The following is a 21,798-nucleotide window of genomic DNA, read 5'->3' as shown; positions in this document are numbered from 1 at the left end:
AAAAGTTAAAAAAAAAAAAAAAAAAAACACTTCATACTCACATTCTGATGTCTGTCACGTCCCCCGGAGTCCACAGGGTTAAAACTGCTTTCGGCAGGAGCGCTTGCTAATGCTGCGCTGCGGCCGAGAGCTTCCTGCACTGACTGTGGCAGCGCCAGCCGTAAAGCTGAGCACAGCGGCGACGTCACCGCTGTTACTGCCGGCACTGACACATTCAGTGCAGGAAGCTCTCGGCAGCAGCGCAGCATTAGCAAGCGCTCCTGCCGAAAGCAGTTTTAACCCTGTGGACGCTGGCGGGGGATGTGACATCAGAATGTGAGTATGTAGTGTTTTTTTTTTTTTTTTTACTTTTACAATGGTAACAGGGTAAATATCGGGTTACTAAGCGCAGCCCTGCACTTAGTAACCCGATGTTTACCCTGGTTACCCGGGTGCTGCAGGGGGACTTCGGCATAGTTGAAGACAGTTTCAACGATGCCGAAGTCGTTCCCCTGATCGTTGGTCGCTGGAGAGCTGTCTGTGTGACAGCTCCCCAGCGACCACACAACGACTTACCAACGATCACGGCCAGGTCGTATCGCTGGTCGTGATCGTTGGTAAGTCGTTTAGTGTAACGGTACCTTAAGTTTGTATTCCCAAACCCTACCATGTTTTTGGGAACCACAGGAATGTTTGGCCACCAGTAAATGTTTTTTTTTTTTAAATCTGTAACAGTGTGGTGATGAGACCTCATCCTTGCTCTTGGTTTCTGTTCTATTTCTCCCACATAGAAGCCCCCAATAGGACACACAGTGCACAGAATTAAGCACACCACATTGGAAGAAGAACATGTGAATGTCCTGGAAATCCTATAATCTTGCTGGTTGTTGGGAATCTCTATCCTTCCTTTGGTCTCTACATGATTGCAGGTTTGGCAGAACAAGGATAAGTTTCTATTGGTATATCCGAGGGCATTGAACTTCAGATCATGATGTTTCATAAATTTGGAGGTTGCCTGTAGCACAGCAAGAGAGGGTCTTTGGATATTGTGTTTATTCGGTCATCCTTGTGTAAGATGTGTTGAAGTTTTTTAGCAGTTTTTCTCAGCACCTCAAGCAGTGGGTTGTGGGTCACCACCAGAAGTACACTATTATATTCCCCTTTTTCTCCGAATTGAAGTAATTGATTTCTAGGGATCATTGTAGTTGTAATGATCTGATCATCAATGGAGGTGGGGTGGTAGCATTGATTTAAAAATGTCTTTTTAAGATGGATTAAGTGCTCAACCCTGTCTGAGGGGCTGGAAGAGATACGATTTTATCTAAGGGCCTGGTTGTAGACTATGGACTTTTTAATGGGTTTGAATTGATTTCCAATACACCAAAGTCTGTATTGAACCATTTTGAATTTTTATGGTGGTATACATAAAGTTGATTTCCATTTTTGAGTGGTTCAATGTAAAGTTTATTGCGGGATGAAATGTATTGAATGTGTTTTTTTTTTTTTTTTTTGTACATACATTTGTGCTTCTTAAGAAACTTTGTTACACCATCCCTGAGGAAGGGACCTGAGAAACCTCGAAAGCTTGCTTTGTAACATCATTTATTTTATTTTTGTTAGCCATTAAAAGGTATCATAACTACAAGATTATCTTTTTTCCCACTGCGAGCATTCTCTTTTGACGATACTTGAAGGACGCTACCTTCATCCAATGTCTGTCTCAAGCAGACATCTTTACACAGTCCATCCTACTATGTCACAGCTGGGAAACTGCTAGAACAGCTGACAGGATTAAAATCCTAAAGTTGACTAAATAAAGATTATCTTTTTGTAAAAATTTTTACTAAATAAAGGTATTGAGTAAAATTTGTAATATTTAAATTTATTTTATTCAATTTCTCGAAAAATAATGTATTTATTCACTGTCAGTCCATTAGGTTGGTTGAAGAGAATATTTCAGAATGTGGAGATGCAAAAACTATTTTTTTTTTCTATAAAATTGTTTTTAGTGTGTAACAAAGCAAAACCTAACAATATGATATAAATATGGTATTGCTATATTCGTACTGAAGAATGACGATGTCTTATCAGCCATGCCACACAGTGCACCGTGTAAAAAAAAAAAAAAAAAAAACCTGAAGTCCAGAAATATATATCTACTAGATGGTGGCCCGATTCTAACGCATCGGGTATTCTAGAATATGTATGCGTAGTGCATAGCACAGCCCACGCAGTACATTGCGCAGCCCACGCAATACATTACGCAGCCCACACAGTACACGTTGTATATTGCGCAGCCCACGTAGTATATTGCCCAGTCCACATAGTACATTGCGCAGCGCACGTTGTATATTGCGTAGCCCACGTAGTATATTGCGCAGCCCACATTGTATATTGCGCAGCCCACGTTGTATATTGCGCAGCCCACGTTGTATATTGCGCAGCCCACGTTGTATATTGCGCAGCCCACGTTGTATATTGCCCAGCCCACATTGTATATTGCGCAGCCCACGTAGTATATTGCCCAGCCCACGTAGTATATTGCCCAGCCACGTAGTATATTGCGCAGCCCACATAGTATATTGCCCAGCCACGTAGTATATTGCCCAGTCAAAAATAGTTACATACTCACCTTCTGGAGCCTCTGGATCAAAGCGTCCGGTTACCGATGCTCCTCGCGTGCTCTGGTCTGAAGATTGCATTGCGGTTCGCGAGATGATGACGTAGCGGTCTCGTGAGACCGCACGTCATCATCTCGCAAGACCGCACTGCATGCAGCGGTCACCGGGGCGTCGCGAGGAGCATCGGTAACCGGCTGCTTCGACCCGGGGGGGCCACCGGAGGGTGAGTATGTAACTATTTTTTTATTATTTTTAACATTACATATTTTTACTATTCATGCTGCATAGGCAGCATCAATAGTAAAAAGTTGGTCACACAGGGTTAATAGCAGCGTTAACCGAGTGCGATACACCGCGGTCAACGCTGCCATTAACCCTGTGTGAGCCCTGACCGGAGGGGAGTACGGAGCGGGCGCTGTGACCGGAGGGGAGTACGGAGCGGGCGCTGTGACCGGAGGGGAGTACGGAGCGGGCGCTGTGACCGGAGGGGAGTACGGAGCGGGCGCTGTGACCGGAGGGGAGTACGGAGCGGGCACTGACTGCGGGGAGGAAGGAGCAGCCATTTTCTTCCGGACTGTGCCTGTCGCTGATTGGTCGAGGCTGTTTTGCCACGACCACGACCAATCAGCGACTTGGATTCCATGACAGACAGAGGCCTTGACCAATGAATATCCGGGACAGACAGACGGAAGTGACCCTTAAACAATTATATAGTAAATAACGCCAAAACTTTTTCTCCACTCATGGTTAGTGGTTGGGTGAAGCCATTTATTGTCAAACTACTGTGTTTTCTCTTTTTAGATCATAATGACAACCCAAAACATCCAAATGACCGTGATCAAAAGTTTACATACCTCATTTCTTAACACCGTGTATAGCCCCCTTTAACATCAATGACAGCTTGAAGTCTTTTGTGGTGGTTGTGGATGAGGTTCTTTATTTTCTCAGATGGCAAAGTGTTCTTTTTTCTACTAGTTTGCTTTAAATCTTGTAAAGCACTTGAAGGGTTAACTTTCTGAATGTGGCTTTAAATACTTGAGGGGTGCAGTTTTAAAAATGGGGTTTTCTGGCATATAAGCCTCGAAGTTAGTTAAGAAGTGAAGTTGTTCCTTAAAACTACAGCTTGCATAAATATATTGAAATAATGATAGAGGGGCACTTCTCCCACTGTCTAAACTGCTAGCAAGTATATAGCAGGCTCTGTTCCTGAGCCCGGCTGTCTGGCACCTATTGCTGTTAATACAATATATGACAATGGCATGATGACTTGCAAAACAAATGCTAGCAGATTCAATTTATAGCACTGCTCCAGTGTTTTTATTTTTTATTGCAGCACAGGAGTGGTGCTACAAATCTAAGTTCCCTGTCCTTAGTCTTATACTTACAAGTTTGCATCTTAACCTTTTAGTCAGCGCTACTCCTGTAGATCTCTAGAAGTTTGTCACCTGTCAGAACACTACAGTGTTTGCTGGAGAGATCTGAAAATCACAAGTCAGTGTAAGCCTATAAGAGCCTGAACGAGGCCAGAACGCAGCTCACATAGTTTTACATTGAGAGCTTTTTTGACAGTTTCCTCTGGGTTCCCATCAGTCAGAAGTTGCAGTCACAAGATGGTGGTATGGGATTGGAGGGGCACAATGAAAAGCTGAAGACAATGGCTTCTAAGTATAGGTTAGGGAACTTAGTTTAGTATCATCATTCCAGCGGTGAGTTAAAAAAAATAAAAACACAGGAGTGGTGATATATAACGGAAAAAAGAGAGTGAGTGTTAGCGACAGAGTAACGGAAGGGTTAAAGAAAGTTCTAGATCAAGTTCTACAGCAACTAGCTACTCAGATGGCCGGAATGCAAGGATTGAAGGACAAGTAATAAGAAGGCTCCTTTCCATAGCATTAACAGAGCAGAGGGAAGAGTAATTTCCCTAAGGAGCTTGAAGTAGTGGGCTATGGGTCAACGTGGTAAACCGTTCCTGGAAGGTTACTGAAGTCTTATTCCAACCAGGATAGAGCACGAGCTCTCTACTGTAGGATAAATAAAGTTGAAAGTCAGAGCCAGGTAACTCTCAGCAGTACCCTCTCACTCTGAAATTGTAACAGTGCCATCAAGATATTCCATATGTAGCGAAAACGAAGGCCGGGGTCACATTAGCCTATAGCATACAATGCAAGAGCATCATATGAGATATTATAGTTTACACTCTTCTCAAACTCTGCTGCGAGCGTGAGCCAAGTGTCAGTTCACTGTGTTTACATTCTCTCGCATGAGAGAATTGCAGCACAGGTGCGGAGGAGATAGAGAAAGAAAAGTCTCCATCTCCTCCATTGTCAGCATCCACGGTAATCGTCCTGAACTTGTTTGATATCTGAGTGCAGTCTGATGTTTCACACGCACCCATAGACTTGTATGAGTGAGTGCGATCCAATTCTTGGATGCAATAGCATTAGAAAATATTTGCAGATATGAGCTACCCCATAGAATATCCATGGTCCTAGTGCTATGCTATGTTTTATCACATAGCACTAGGCTGTTTTATACGTTCATGTGAGCGACCCCAAGTATAAGCCTCTGTCTACTGCAGAAAAAATGTTGAAGAATTACTGTGTTTTCTCCCAAGTATTGAAACCTTATTTAAAGAATACCAGTAAAGAAGCTTTTAACTTTGTGCAAAGGACTCTGGCCTCACTGAATGGTTGCAAAATGTTAAAGTTCCCTATACAAGCTAACCACTTGTGGTCCGAAGAGGGATAGGCATCAAACCTCCAGATCATACACACTTGGGTTTTAACCTTTTCAAAAATTGCTTATGTTTGGTATCAATTAGGCATTAAATAACTAACTTATAAAACTGGTACTTTACTTTGCAATCCAATTTTTTGGTTTCTTTTTGCTCTTTCCTTGCAGTCTGTATTGAGTGCCCAGTTGGTACAGAAGCTGCACTTGGTTTTGAGTACAAATGGTGGAATACCCTGCCTTCAAACATGCACAGCATAGTAATGAGTGGGCTGAACTTTGAATATCAGCAAGCGGCTGGTAAGTTAAGATAGAAAATATACTTTGCTATATGTTTGCTTCTTTTTTTCCTACTTTTTTCTTTTTTTTTTGTCTTGTGGTAGAAACACTGTTAGGCTTCTTTTACACTTGCCATGATTTTTGTGGCCCGTTTTTAAGGGCCGTATTGCCACAATTTTCACGGTCTCCCGCAAAAACGGGCCTAAAAAATCTTGTGGATTTCCGCTTTTCTGGTTTTGAACACTAGGGAAAAAGTATTGAAACAAAAAAAGGCGTTCCGCAAAAAGGTATTCATGGCGCACCGCAAAAACAAGCTTCCGTTGTTTTTGCGGCCCCATTAATTTTCAATGGAGGCCGTGTCCGTAAGCCGTGAAAAATATTGAGCAGGCTCGATATTTTTTCACGGCCATAAATATGGCCGTCACTGCCATATGGTGTGTCGAGGTCCGATGTATTTTTGTGGCCCCATAGAAATGTATTGGGTCCGCAAAAATGGGCTGCAAAAACACGGCAGGTGTAAAAGAAGCCTAAGCAAGTAGAAATTGAATTGATCATGCTGATAACTAGCCCAAGTGAGAAGACCTTCCAGGGAATCACCGACTGCCATCTATTGCATACACAAAAACTGATTTTTACGGCGCTGTGGTGACTGAAAAACTGCAGTTTTGCCATCTCAATTTTTCTCTCATTAGGGTGTTTACCGATAGGGTTACGGTAATTAATTTAATATTTTGATAGACAGGACTTTTCAGACAGCCGCACCCACATCCAGGGACTGCTTAATAAACATTCAATCTATGCATGTATTGCGAGTATTGAACAGCAACGATTCATGTAGTCCCTGGGACTGGAACACATTTTTTCCATAATACATGACGGCACCACGAGAGAGGGGATCTGCCCTTCAAGGATAGGAAACCTTCAAGATAAAAGGGGCGGCTCCTCTCTCCACATCAGTTGGTTTCCTGTCCTTGATGGGGAACCGTCAAGATAGAAGACTTCTGAAGAACAGAAGATGATGCCTGGGCCTGGGTCAGGTGGATTTGGGCAGACATTGGTTTGCTGCACCTGTCACCAGGTATCGGTAGTCTCCTCGGTGGCCATGTATTCCATGTCCCCCCTGAGCAAAGCATGGCCACGGCCCGCGACGACGCCCGGGTGAAGATAGGGCCTCGGAGGTCACGGTCAGTGTATCATCCCTGTGCCCACAAGAGAATCTACCTGCTGTTTAGGTCCTCGGAGGCCACAGTGGTGTGCCCCCCTCCCTGTTGTCTTATGGTGGCCATGCAGCCTGTGAAGCGCATCAGTGCCTGGGCAATTAGGGCTCCTCAGTGTATGGGTATACTCCCTGTTGAGCACAAAGCAACCCTCCCCTCCCCACTCCCCGAAGACGGATGGTACCTGCAAGGAGCAGCATGATGTTTTCTCCAGGTGGAGCGAGGTATTGGGGCAGCATTGCAGGACGTCATGGAGCTGCAGGGGTGAGTGGTAATGCTGTGCATGTGTCCTCCTCGGCGCTCTACACCTCACCACCAAAGTGAGGGGGCGTGTCTATGCGGCGCTCAGCTGATGCTGGAAGCAGGGAAGCGCATCCCTGGCTCTGGACCCGGGATCGAGCGGGGACCAGAGGAAGGGCCGAGAGATCAGTGCGCACCCCGATGGTGGTTGCCGGGGGATCGCATGAGCCAGTACACAATGCGCACACGCCGGGCCGCTAAGCGGCCGGCAGTTGAAGGGTCAGCCAGGCCAGAGGCGAACTCTGACAGTCACATTGCGCAAGCATCGTGCTGGGCGGCCGGCAGACAGCGCACACCAGAAGTGGTTCTCGGGTGCGCGCTCAGGTATGATTTCACTGCGCAAGCGTTGCGCTGGGCGGCCGGCAGAGGCAGGATCACCCAGGTGATTGATTGCATCTATGGGCACCGGAAGTGGTGGAGGCACTATCAGCCAGGTAATCAATCAATAAGATTAACATGACAGGTGCGCACATACACCAGACTACTAAGCGACCAGTAAAGGCAGGATCAACCAGGTGATTCATTTAAAAAAAAAAAAAAAAAAAGAGGAGGAAGTGAGTATTTAAAGGACTCAGAAGTGCTGCCCTGTGTCACTAACCAGGTCAGGTTTATGGTGACTGCTCTTGTTACGTGGTAGTCGGTAAGATGGAGAGTTTTTCGCCGGAGCATTTAATGCCACAACAAGAGGTGCAGGGGAGACGGTCTCGCTCAAGTGAGAAGAGCCAGATACGCCATGGCAGAAGCAGAATCCGCTCGGACAGCGTGCGGACGGATCGCCATACCAAGGAGGGGTCCCTGGTCTCATTGGGAGACACGGAGAGAACCAGCCAACCTCCGGATCCGGTACCCGTACTTTGAAAGCGTCCGAGTGGTGAGTGAACTTCGAGAAAGTCCAGCACTCTGTCCTTTTCTCTTCTCTTGTCTCCATCTCTCCCCTCTTTTCTTACATACATTGGGGGGTGGAGTATAGGAGGTCCCCAAAAAATATAAGGCAAAAGCTAAAAATAAGGAATGTCCCTTGTGTAAAAAGCCTTTAAAAAAATCCTGGAGTAAAAGACTGTGCCAGGAGTGTATTAATAGGACAGTGGCGGAGGAAACGCCATCCTTTACGGAGAGCCTAAGATCTCTAATCCAGTCGGAGGTCTGTAAGTCTGTGAAAGCGCTACAGACACGACACGGATACCAGATCTAGGGACAGATCCAGCCCCTCAGTAGCATCCCAGAGGGATTCTTCGGAGTTAGAAGAGCACTCAGATACAGCTCATTGCTCAGATAGTAGCTCAGAGGAGGAAGATACATTTCCAGTGGAGGCTACGGATAAGCTTTATAAAAGCTGTTCGCTCTACCATGGGGCTGGTAGACGAGAAAGCAAAAAAGACAGCACAGGAACTTATGTTCAGTGGTCTGCAAAAGAAAAAAACGGAGGTCATTCCCTATTAATGAACAGTTACAGGAACTGGTTAAGAGGGAATGGCAAAAACCAGAGGAAAAAGTCCCAGATAATCAACTCCCTAAAGAGAAGATATCCTATTGAGGAGGAGGCGTCCTCATCGTGGGATAGAGCTCCAAAAATTGATGTGGCTATTTCAAAAGTTGCCAGAAAATCCTCCCTGCCATTCGAGGATTTAGGTTCTCTAAAAGAACATCTAGACAGAAAAATGGACAGTTGTGGAGCGCCCCCACACCGCCGCAGGGCCGAGGGGTACCCGGAGCCGGGCCTCTAGGTCTCAGTCCTGGGGTTGTCACGGTGGCTAGACCCGGTCCGTGGCCCTGTCTGTCAGTGGGGGACGTCCGGTGCAATAAGTGATGTTGTAGCGGTGCAGTTGTGGGGTGCAGGTCGCGGTAAATAACGAGGACACCAGGTTGCAGTCTCTTTACCTCTTTACTGAAGCTCTCTGGGTCCTCAGTCCGGAATACGGCTCACCAGGCTGCGCAAGTCCGGCCGGTCCAATGGCACTTCCAGAGCTCTCCTTGCAGGTGGAAATCGGTGCCTTCCTTCTAGCGCTATGTGTTGCAGTCCTTCCCTGCTGTGCTTACGGAAAGTACCCCACAACTGTTGTGTCTGTTTCTCGTGTTCCCTCACAACAACTTAATTCGCAATGATCTTCCTCGTCCCTCCAGATACTATGGTAGGAACGCACCCGTATGACGGGGAGGCTCGGAGATCTTCCGGGACTCTATCTGCGCCCCTCTCCTGTTGGTACCCCCCTTTGCCTTCCTGGGTGATGCGTGAGACAGTCCGCCTCAAGCTAACTGCCCTGCCGTAGGTCTGAGGTATGGCTTGAAACTCTTTACCTCCTCGGCGTTCCGGCCACCGGTAGTGCGCCTCAGTAAGGTGCTGCCTCTTTCAGCACAACCCTCACTGGTATCTCCTTTCGCTTGATTTCGTTTCTCACTCAGCACAATCTATCTCGCTTCTTAGTCCTTCCTTGGGCACCGCCGCTATGCTGAGCAGGCACGGTCCCTTTACGTTCTTTCCATGCCAAGCCTCTGCCAGGATCCCACCCCTGGCAGAGACCCTACAGTCTCTCCCTTCACAACACCCTCTGCCACCAGGTGTTGCTCCGTTCAATCCTGTCAGCGTTCTCTCTAACTTCCTGCCTGACCCCCAGTTTACCCACTATGGTGGGGAGTGGCCTAATGAATAGCACCCTTAGCTCCCCCCGGAGGCCCAGCTGTGAAATGTATTGGTGACTGTGATACCTGCTCAGAGAACTCCTTCCGTGCCATCGAACGCAGCATGGCCCCCCTTAGTGGCTGAACCATGCTACTGCAACGACCAGGACTCTGGGGCGCTGCACTCCCCCCTGGTTAAACACAGTACTCCGGGACTGGGAAGAAAAACAACAATACAGGTTAGCAAAAAGACATACAATTTTGTTGAGTGCAAATAACAATAAGTATACTTAAGTAGGCTTCCCTTTATGGGAGGTGAGGACACTTGTAACGTTACAAACATAATTAACCTTATAATTTACAGAGTATAAATAACTTCTGTTACCCAACCGGGTATTCTATTTAGTGCAATTTTTGAAATAATAACTTAACATTGCCTTTAAGAAACTCACACTCTTAGTCTATCAAAGGCCTTCCTATAATCACATTATAAGGCATTTCAACTTTACATTCTCCTTCTTGTGAACCTGCAGGACCGCCTGTCCCTACGGCACCAGACCTACTGCCTCTCCTTTCTTCTACAGGACCGCCCTGTTCAGCCAGGGCCTACTGCCTTTCGCTACTATACACAGTATAGACATAACATTCCTTTCGGTTGAAGAACTCTGAGCCAGCTCTACTCGGCCCCTTTAAGGACTCACTCTCTAACCCCTACGGGTTCACTCTCTGTCCTTAGCAATAAAGTAACTTTTCAATGGGGACGCAGGGTTTACCTTCTATCCTCACCCTCATTATTACTTCTCTTACTTTCAACTATGCAGACCTCTACTTCTACCCCTACGGGCTCTCTGCATCTTTCCTGTCTTCAAAACATTATTCAAATTTCACATTTTAACAAATTCAACACATATAACTCGGCATGTAAAACAGTTACATTTTCTTTTCAAGGCATTATTACCACATTACTGTTCTGTAACAGTATCGCTTTCAAGTACAATTCTTCACATCCCCTTTAAGAGGGGACCAGGTCTCTCTGAGGTAGCTCGTCTTCTCAGCCTACCAGTCTCATGCAAAGTTCCGGTCCGGTATCTTCACAAAGTGTCTTTAACTAGGACCAGTAGGAACGGTTTCTTCGCAAAGTGTCTTTTTGACTAAAACCAGTAGGGAGCACCTTTAAGAAAGTGCAAACTATTTACAAGGGAAAGTTTGAATCATGCGCAGTTCATGATTTCTGCAGTTCTCTTTTTTAAAACTGTATAAACTTCAGGAAAACAACAGTGACCCCGGGTCAACAAAGGGGTCGCCTTTAACCCTAGACGGGTTTAGCAGCAAACAGGAACAGTTAAAGGAATGAACAGTTAACTATTTACATTTTCCATGGTATCGAGGTTTATTCTCCTTCCGGTGGCTTTGGTTCCTGGACCCCGGTCACTACAGCGCCAGTGTCCTCGGTTCGAACATGCAGATGGACTCGACTGGCCAACTCCGGGGCTGCCACTAGGCGTACCGTCGCGATAGTGACAAGTTCAGGCGCTCCCGGGACCAGATCTGGGGCTGCAGGTGCCGCAGGCCCAGACACACACCGCCGAACATTTCGTGCATACCACCCGAGTGGGTTCAAGTGGCGGCTGTAGGTCACTGGATCCCCCTTTTGTAACGGTTCTCCACTTCGGCCACAACAGGGAGCCCTCACGTTACAGTGCGCAACGAAAACATCAGTATCCAGTCCCGGCTCGTGTATGAGGCCCCACCCCCTTTTTACATGGTAGGCCAACACAGTGCCCCGCCTTACCGCGTCTCTGTCATCCCATGCCGGGGGGGGTTGTTGTACTTTCGTTGGGCCCATCGACTCAGCTCCTTTCCGTCCTTTCCACTGCAGAATCAAGCACTGTCTATATTGTTCCCATGTAAGCACCGCAAGAGTGGACCCGTTCTCCCGGGATCCATCTGCTCTAAACCAGGGGGTGTCCCACCGAAGAACTACTCCATCTAAGCTCACATCCACAGGCTCCCCCACTCCAGTCGACAGCGGTGGCACCATCCTCCCCAGGTCATCGGGGGATAGCACCATTAGCCCTGCCGAGATAAGTCGCTCCCTACTGCGATAGAGGTGGGTCATGGAAGTGGGCTCGCGGAGGGGAGCAGGGACGTCGGCCATACCTGCGCCTAATATGGTTCCATCGGTGTCGCTCCGGTCCGTTAACGAGGACGCTGGAATTTGCTGCAGCCCGGGCCGGGGCTCCTCCAATGGGATGCTCGGATTCGGCCCCGCTGGCCGTGGTTCCCCCTCCTCTAACTCCGAGGTCGGGATTGGTGGACGTAGCTCTGCTGTCGGGTCCGCGGCCTTCTGGTCCATCTCCGGTGAAGAAAGGCAGGCCTGAACCGCTTCTTCCTCGCTCAGGCACTCGCCGTTCATCATCGCCGCCTGATAGTCGCTGGCAGTGCATGCACCTAACTCCGCCATTTCTCCGAGGTCGGGCCTCTCCGTCGCCAGCTTCCCGCCGTTGCATCTCAGGGGGTTGTCTTCTGTTTTGGGGCAGGTCATCTCTTTGCAGCCAGAAGTGCAGGGGGCGGTAGCCATTTCTCGCGCCACACTGGGAGTCTCCGCCCATAACACACCCTCCTTCTCCTGGGGTGTAGCAATGGCGGCGCCTTTTGGCGGGAACTTCTGGCGGCCAATGGCGCAGCACAATCTTGCAATAAAGTACAGTAAATCACAGTCTCTAGGCACACATGACCTGATTCTTCAGGCTTAAGTAGATCCTGTTCGTGACGCCAAGTTGGAGCGCCCCCACACCGCCGCAGGGCCGAGGGGTACCCGGAGCCGGGCCTCTAGGTCTCAGTCCTGGGGTTGTCACGGTGGCTAGACCCGGTCCGTGGCCCTGTCTGTCAGTGGGGGACGTCCGGTGCAATAAGTGATGTTGTAGCGGTGCAGTTGTGGGGTGCAGGTCGCGGTAAATAACGAGGACACCAGGTTGCAGTCTCTTTACCTCTTTACTGAAGCTCTCTGGGTCCTCAGTCCGGAATACGGCTCACCAGGCTGCGCAAGTCCGGCCGGTCCAATGGCACTTCCAGAGCTCTCCTTGCAGGTGGAAATCGGTGCCTTCCTTCTAGCGCTATGTGTTGCAGTCCTTCCCTGCTGTGCTTACGGAAAGTACCCCACAACTGTTGTCTGTTTCTCGTGTTCCCTCACAACAACTTAATTCGCAATGATCTTCCTCGTCCCTCCAGATACTATGGTAGGAACGCACCCGTATGACGGGGAGGCTCGGAGATCTTCCGGGACTCTATCTGCGCCCCTCTCCTGTTGGTACCCCCCTTTGCCTTCCTGGGTGATGCGTGAGACAGTCCGCCTCAAGCTAACTGCCCTGCCGTAGGTCTGAGGTATGGCTTGAAACTCTTTACCTCCTCGGCGTTCCGGCCACCGGTAGTGCGCCTCAGTAAGGTGCTGCCTCTTTCAGCACAACCCTCACTGGTATCTCCTTTCGCTTGATTTCGTTTCTCACTCAGCACAATCTATCTCGCTTCTTAGTCCTTCCTTGGGCACCGCCGCTATGCTGAGCAGGCACGGTCCCTTTACGTTCTTTCCATGCCAAGCCTCTGCCAGGATCCCACCCCTGGCAGAGACCCTACAGTCTCTCCCTTCACAACACCCTCTGCCACCAGGTGTTGCTCCGTTCAATCCTGTCAGCGTTCTCTCTAACTTCCTGCCTGACCCCCAGTTTACCCACTATGGTGGGGAGTGGCCTAATGAATAGCACCCTTAGCTCCCCCCGGAGGCCCAGCTGTGAAATGTATTGGTGACTGTGATACCTGCTCAGAGAACTCCTTCCGTGCCATCGAACGCAGCATGGCCCCCCTTAGTGGCTGAACCATGCTACTGCAACGACCAGGACTCTGGGGCGCTGCAGTTGCCTAAAAACAGCATGGGAGGTCTCGACAGGGGCACTAAGGCCAGCTATCACAGCCACTAGTGTAGCTAGATCTCTTAAAATCTGGATAGATAACCTGGAAGATCAGGTAGAACAAAAAGTTCCCAGAGAGACTATCCTAGAAGCAATACTGGCCATGAGCGCATCGGCAGCATTTCTAGCTGAAGCATCAGCAGACTCAGCTAGATTGGCAGCAAAGTCAGCAGCTTTAGCCAACACAGGGCACCGTGTGGTATGGCTTAAATGCTGGCCAGGAGATACACAGGCAAAGATGAAACTTTGCTCTTTGCCATGTGAAGGGAACTTCCTGTTTGGACCCGCATTAGATGTGGTGTTGGAAAAAGCCGGTGACAAAAAGAAAAATTTTCCAAAACGGCCATTTCAGCCCTTTCGGCGTTCCTTTCAGAGAGGCCGAAAATTCCGAAGACAGCAGTATAGGGACCGAGACAGGAGCAACTTTGACAAGCGATCCAGGGGAGGAAAAGGCTTCTATTTTGGCAAGCCCCCCAGGGACACCAAGAAACCCTCCCAGTGACGGTCCTTCTCAGGTGGGAGGGAGGCTCTCTCACTTCCTTCCAGCCTGGGAGAGGATCTCATCCAGCTCATGGATCAGACAAATTATAGGATCGGGCCTAAAACTAAAATTCCACCACTGGCCTCCAAGAAGATACATGCAGACTCCGGTACAGTCCTCCCAAGAGAAACAAGACAGTCTGGAAGGGGAAGTAACATCACTCCTAGACAAGCACGTCTTGGAAGAAGTTCCAATAGAGGAAAGGATGGAAGGTTTTTATTCCCCCCTTTTTCTCATTAAAAAAACGGACAATTCTTGGAGGACAATAATAAATTTACAAGGCCTCAACAAATATCTAATAATTCCGTCATTCAAAATGGAAACGATAAAATCAGCAGTGAAACTTCTATATCCTCAGTGTTACATGTCAGTCCTAGACTTAAAGGACGCTTATTACCACGTCCGAATCAGACAACAAGATCGCAAGTTTCTCAGGGTGGCAGTTCAGATGGGGTCCCAGCTACGACACTTTCAGTACAGGGCTCTGCCTTTTGGGATAGCAATAGCCCCACGAGTATTTACAAAACCGATTGGAGAGGTCACAGCAGATCTCAGAGAAAAAGATACTCTGATAATAACCTATTTAGATGACTTCCTGATAGTGGGGAAAAACTTTTCTCACTGTCAGGAGCAGGTCAGAATAGTGATGGACACTCTACGGACACTAGGATGGCAACTGAACCTCAAGAAATCCAAACTGGAGCCAGCAATGGTCCAGAATTTCCTGGGGATAACGGTAGACTCGGTGGCGCAGGAGTGGCGCCTCCCAGATGAAAAAGAAGAAAAAATCAAACATGATTATAACAACATAAAAAAAAAACAGAGATGACTTTAAGAAGAGCCATGTCAGTGTTAGGGTCTCTAACCTCCTGCATACCGGCAGTAAAATGGGCTCAGTTCCATGCCAGAGACCTTCTAACACAGGGTCCCTTCAACCACCCGCAGAATTCAGGGCTACATTTGACAGCCTGGCATTTGAACGGTCGTTGTTAGAGAAAGAAGAGTTCTCAGCTGGTTTAATATCCACCTTGCTTAGTAGCAGAAAACCAGTAACAACCAAGATCTATGGGAAAAAATGGAAGAAATTCCTGTCCAGCTCAGGGCCAATACGGGAAGGGGAGGTCCCGATAGTCGCAATACTGGAGTTCCTGCAAAAGGGCTTAATTTAGTATTGACCGCTTTGACAGAAAGCTCCTTTGAACCGTTAAATACAACATCAGATAAAGTACTAACATTAAAACAGCTTTGCTAGTGGCACTTACATCGGCCCGTAGGGTTGGGGATTTACATGCGCTGTCAGCTGACCCCCCTTACACGCAAATTATGGACAATAGAGTTGTATTAAAATTAGATCTGGCATATCTCCCCAAAGTGGTATCAAGATTCCATAGGGCTCAGGATATAACCCTACCCTCTTTCTGTCCTAATCCTAGCAACAAGAAAGAGAGACTCCATTGCCTAGATGTCAGGAGATGTATCCTACAGTATTTAGAGATGACAAAATCCTGGAGGAGACAGAGGGTTTTACTTGTTTCATTCCAGGGGTCAAGGAAGGGCCTTAAAGCCTCAAAACAAACTATCGCTAGATGGGTGAGAGAGGCCATTATTCTAGCATATAGTAGTGCAGGCAGGGTTGTTCCACAGGGTCTGAAAGCCCACTCCACAAGGGCCATGGCGACGTCGTGGGCAGAGAGAACAGATGCTACCATTGACCAAATCTGTAAGGCGGCCACTTGGTCCTCTCCATCTACATTTTTTAAACATTATAGGCTAGACCTATCTGCTGCCTCTGATCTCACAATTGGGAGAAGAGTGTTACAAGCAGTGATCCCTCCCTAAAGAGAATACAACTCTCTGTAACTCTCTCATGATACCGTCATGTATGATGGAAAAACATGGGTATTACATACCTGGTAATGTGTTTTTTCATGAGACATGATGGCACCCTTATATTCCCACCCTTTTGATCACATCATTAGTTGAGTGAACTACTAGCATTATTTGTATTATACACTCCCTTGTTTGTCGGTGAATAGAACCGTATAGGATGTATTATTTATGTGTACAATAACCGGAGGAGTTCCTCTCGTACTCTGTAAAACTGATGTGGAGAGAGGAGCCGCCCCTTTTATCTTGAAGGTTTCCTGTCCTTGAAGGGCGGATACCCTCTCTCGTGGTGCCGTCATGTCTCATGAAAAAACACATTACCGGGTATGTAATACCCGTGTTTCACTGGCAACTCCCAAGTGCCAGTACTGAGCATATATATCATAGGGAAGTAACGAGTTGCTGAGGCATTTCAAGATGGAGAGCTTCAGGAGATCAAATGAACTGATAAACCCTTGCAATGACAATGTTTAATAGGATAGAGAAGCTGTTCTTATTAATTCAGGATTTTGTGTGACCACATGCTGCGACTTCTGGCCCCTCTGTCGTGATATTCCTGTGACAGTACCTTCCCCCTCCTAACAGGGACCTCCAGAACTTCAGAATCAAGTTTATCTGGATGTGAAGCGTCAAAAGACCAGACCAACCTGATCACATGAACATCATTTTCTGGTAGCTACATTCTTCTTTAATGGACTGTAACCCTTCTAATGTACCAAATATTGATGAGAACGGTGTACAAAGCGAGAATCCGTAATCTTCGCTATCTGGATTACCAGTGTGCCATCAACAATGGCTGGGAAAGGTCGTGATGGAGATTGTTCAGAGGAAGCAATGTATTTTTAGAGAAGTGATCGGTGAAATACATTATGAATCTTTAAAAAGGGTTGGCAAAGCAAGGCGAAATGATACGGGACTAACAACGCCAACTATGTTGTAGAGTCCAATGAACCTGGGTACCAGTTTCCAAGAAGGAACCTTCATGTTAATGTTCTTCAAGGATAACAACACCAAAAAGCCAACACACCGATCCGGACCCACCAAGCATCTCCGATCAGCCATACTTGTTGGACCCCATCTTCTTCAGATTATTAAGAAAACCTTGTCACACCAATGTAATAGACAATTCCTATTGAAGGAGCAGAACTGAGGATGAAAACCGTATGCTCCGAAGAACTTGGACTTGCCAGTAGACAATGGTTATTCACTGCGAACTCCACTAGAGGTATATAAGAAACCCAATCCTCCTATTACTCAGACACAAAGTACCTAAGATATGTCTCAAGATTTTGGTTCACTCGTTCAGTTTGCCTATTAAACTGAAGATGAAGAGAGGATGAGAGTGAAAAATGAATCCCCAAGCAGGCACAAAATGCTTTCCAAAATTTGGAAATAAATTGCAGAAACAATATCCCATGGAATCCCATGTAATTTCCTGATTTCTTTAATGAAAATCTGCGCCAAAGTCTTGGAATTTGGTAAAGCAGGTAGCACAATGAAATGAGTCCTCTTTCTGAATCTTTCCACTACACTAATATTAGTGTTGCCTACTGATAAGGGTAGATGAGTGATAAAATCTACACACTTAGGGTACCGTTACACTAAAAGCCTTGCCAACGATCACGACCAGCGATACGACCTGGCCGTGATCGTTGGTAAGTCGTTGTGTGGTCGCTGGGGAGCTGTCACACAGACAGCTCTCTCCAGGGACCAACGATCAGGGGAACGACTTCGGCATCGTTGAAACTGTCTTCAATGATGCCGAAGTCCCCCTGCAGCACCCGGGTAAACATCGGGTTACTAAGCGCAGGGCCGCGCTTAGTAACCCGATATTTACCCTGGTTACCATTGTAAAAGTTAAAAAAAAAAACACTACATACTCACCTTCTGATGTCTCACGTCCCCCGGCGTCCACAGGGTTACGCGCTGCTGCCGAGAGCTTCCTGCACTGAATGTGTCCGCACCGGCAATAAAGCAGAGCACAGCGGTGACGTCACAGCGAGATCGTAAGTATATCGCTGGAACGTCACGGATCGTGCCGTCGCAGCGACCAAAGTGCCACTGTGAGACGGTACCCTAAGTCCACAGTCAACAAGGACTCAGGAAAGGTTGAAGATCCCTGGACAGACTGGTATGTGGGATCTTAAAACGCGCACAAGTACTGCAGGCAGTTATATACTCACAAACATCCCATCCTGGTGCACCCAGACCACCAAAAACTGAGTAAGAAGATCTGTGGTGGCTTTACTACTAGGATGACCAGCCAAGACTGCATCATGATGCTGACTCAAAATTTTAAGATGGAGGTTCACCGGAACAAAGCGTTTACCTGAAGCACAGGCAGCAGTGGCATCCCCTAAATGACCACCAGATCAGAACATATAGTAGCAATAATTACCCCCTTCGGTAATCTAGGAACCTGCTCGCAATTGCCTCCTCCTCCTGGAAAACAAGGTAACGCATCCATCTTAATGTTCTTATCCCTCAGCCTATAAGTCACAAAAAAGTTGAATCTGGTACAGAATAATGACCATATTGCCTCTCAGCCATTTTGCAGATCCAAATAACAAAGATTTTTATGATCGGTGATTACAATTAGTGTTGAGCGATACCTTCCGATATCGGAAAGTATCGGTATCGGATTGGATCGGCCAATATTCAAAAAATATCGGATATCGCCGATACCGATACCCGATACCAATGCAAGTCAATGGGACCAAAATATCGGAATTAAAATAAACCCTTTCTTTCCTTGTAGGTTCATTCTATATGAAGGAAAACAACTAAGAATAATGTAGGATGTATTGGGGGAGGTGACGGAGACATTAAAGGCATATAGGTTTAGCCCAATCAAATAGAATAGCAGGAATTTTAAAAAAAATTTTAAGACGTTCGGAGTTACAAAGATATTGACTATGTTAAGATTTTTTTTATTTTGTCAGATATTGATGTTTCACTACTTCCATGCCCTTCACCTTCTTTTTTACTTCTCCCACACTTTCTTCTTCATCATTCTCAGCAGCAGCATCTTTGACATCAACTTCTTCTTCACCTTATTCATCTTCTTCTTCATTTTCTACCTATTATTTTTTTTTTGTTACATTCTTCATATTCTTTTTATTAAACTATTCTTCTTCTTCATATTCTACTTTTTCATCATATTCTTATTTGTGACAGGCATTCCTGTAGTTGTTATCTATAAAAGTTTGAAGATTACACCTTCCATTCTGCCTGTCACAAAAGAATTACAACAGGATTTGTCCGCGTTCAGTTAGGCCTGCAGCAGCAGGCTTTTTCCAGGGGCACCACGAGGAGGAACGGACTTACCCCCATACACTGCTTAGTCTTCTTCTGCTTATAATTTAGATAATATGTTTAGTCTTATGCTTAATGTTCTTCTGCTCTTTGTTCTGCAGCCTCTTGTTCTTCTGCTTCTCGGTCTTCCGTGTCGTCATCTCCAGGGTCGTCGTCTCCGGGGTCGTCGTCGTCATCGGGGTGGTCTTCAAGGTCATCGTCTTTAGGGTCATGAACCTGGAAATGTAGCAGAAGGTACAAGAAGGCTGAGAAAATGCCGAGAACCAGCTCATGGAACTGGAACTCGGATGGCTACCCGAAGGTCCAAGAGCCAATGGAACTACCGAGGACCAGCTGACGTTACTGGAACCCGGTTACTAAGCAGGAGGTACCCATGCCAGAAAGCACTACCAAGGACCACCTGACATTGGTGGAACTCGGATACTCAGAAGGAGGCACCTAAGCCAAAGGCTCTGCCTGGAACCAGCTGACGGTACTGGAACCAGGATGGGGAGCAGAAGGTACAAGAGCAAAAGACACTGCCGAGAACCAGCTGACAGTACTGGAACCCGGATGGGTAGCCGAAGGTACAAGAGCCAATGGAACGACCGAGGACCAGCTGACGTTACTGGAACCCGGTTACTAAGCAGGAGGTACCCGTGCCAGAAAGCACTACCAAGGACCACCTGACATTGGTGGAACTCGGATACTCAGAAGGAGGCACCTAAGCCAAAGGCTCTGCCTGGAACCAGCTGACGGTACTGGAACCAGGATGGGGAGCAGAAGGTACAAGAGCAAAAGACACTGCCGAGAACCAGCTGACGGTACTGGAACCCGGATGGGTAGCCGAAGGTACAAGAGCCAATGGAACTAGCGAGGACCAGCTGACGTTACTGGAACCCGGTTACTAAGCAGGAGTTACCCATGCCAGAAAGCACTACCAAGGACCACCTGACGTTGGTGGAACTCGGATACCCAGAAGGAGGCACCTAAGCCAAAGACTCTGCCCGGAACCAGATGACGGTACTGGAACCAGGGGGACCTATTCAAGATTGTCTTCCTAGAGCCCCAACTAGCAGTGTTGGAGCCAAGGGTCAGCAGGGGGAGCAGAGTGTAGGCTGAAGCCTGCACTGGAGGCAGTTTATTGTCTGTTGTGTCTGCGTGGCGTTTGCAGGACACGTTGCTGGCTACACAGCAGGGGAACAACTGGCATTACTGAACCCCAATGACACAATGGCAAGTGTTTTTCTCTGTGCAGCCAGCACTTCCGAGCACCAACTGGCGGTGTTAGAGCCCAGGGACAGCAGGAGGAGCAGAGTGTAGGCCGAAGCCTGATTGGAGGAAGTTGAAAGGGAACCTTTAACCCCCCCCAAGGCGTTTGTAGCTGAAAGAGCCATCTTGTGCAGCACTAAGGATGCAAAAGGAAAAGGTGGCTCTTTAAATTATGCTCCTTGCAAACGCAGAACTAAACACTTATAAAATGTGTCCCCTGATACCGTGAAACCGTCCCGGAGGTGGGAATTTCCTTCAAAATGGGATGCAGCACAGCCGTCATTCCTACCCCCTTGGCACCGTGCGCCGCCTACTCAGCGTTGTTTGAATCTGTCCCGTAGCCTGCGCTGTTATGTTCAACCTTGGCCATGCGCAGTTAGCGCAGCCCGTCTTCTGACATCATTTGGTGTGAGGCTGGCTGCGCCTGTGCGGCTGCGCTTCCCGAGATCCCGCCTGGCAGTGTCGTCTAATGTAATCACACTGCGGGCCTGGGATCCATGGGCATGTGCAGTGCATATCTTCGCCTCTCACTCCCCTCCTTCTGGCTTCTTCAGACTGTGCGGCGTCACGGCCATGGCATGCTATTAGGGATCAGCTGACGCCGCACAGTCTGAAGAAGGCGGAGGGAGATGAGTGAGAGCCTGAGGTGAAGATATGCACTGCGCATGCCCATGGATCCCAGGCCTGCAGTGTGATTAAATCAGAAGAGACTGCGAAGCGGGATCTCGGGCTGCGCGGCCGCACAGGCGCAGGCAGCCTGACAACAATTGATATCAGAAGACGGGCAGCACTAAGTGCGCATGGCCAAGGGATAACATAACAGCGCAGGCTACGGGACAGATTCAAACAACGCTGAGGAGGCGGCGCATGGCACCAAGGGGGTAGGAATGACGGCCGTGCTGCGTCCCATTACGAAGGAAAGTCCCACCTCCGGACGGTTTCACGGTATGAGGGGACACATTTTATAAGTGTTAAGTTCTGCGTGTGCAAGGAGCTAAACTAAAAGAGCTACCTTTTCCTTGTGCAGCATTACTGCTGCACAAGGTGGCTCTTTCAGTAACAAACGCCTGGGGGGGACAGGTTCCCTTAAATTTCAG

The 21,798-nt window shown here is 47.7% G+C and overlaps 1 protein-coding gene across 1 annotated transcript in view; it reads left to right on the top strand.

Moving 5' to 3' along the window:
- Window positions 1–21,798, top strand: part of ELAPOR1 (endosome-lysosome associated apoptosis and autophagy regulator 1) — a 383,078-nt gene that overhangs the window by 216,437 nt on the left and 144,843 nt on the right. The window contains exon 10 of the mRNA XM_077295410.1: window positions 5,502–5,630. Coding sequence (XP_077151525.1) covers window positions 5,502–5,630 — 129 coding nt within the window. The remainder of the gene's footprint in view (window positions 1–5,501; window positions 5,631–21,798) is intronic.

The sequence above is a fragment of the Ranitomeya variabilis genome, chromosome 3 (assembly GCF_051348905.1).
Source record: "Ranitomeya variabilis isolate aRanVar5 chromosome 3, aRanVar5.hap1, whole genome shotgun sequence".
NCBI classification, from domain to species: domain Eukaryota; kingdom Metazoa; phylum Chordata; class Amphibia; order Anura; family Dendrobatidae; genus Ranitomeya; species Ranitomeya variabilis.
The sequence above is the reverse complement of the archived record's forward strand: the minus strand, read 5'-3'. Positions and strand labels throughout refer to the sequence as shown.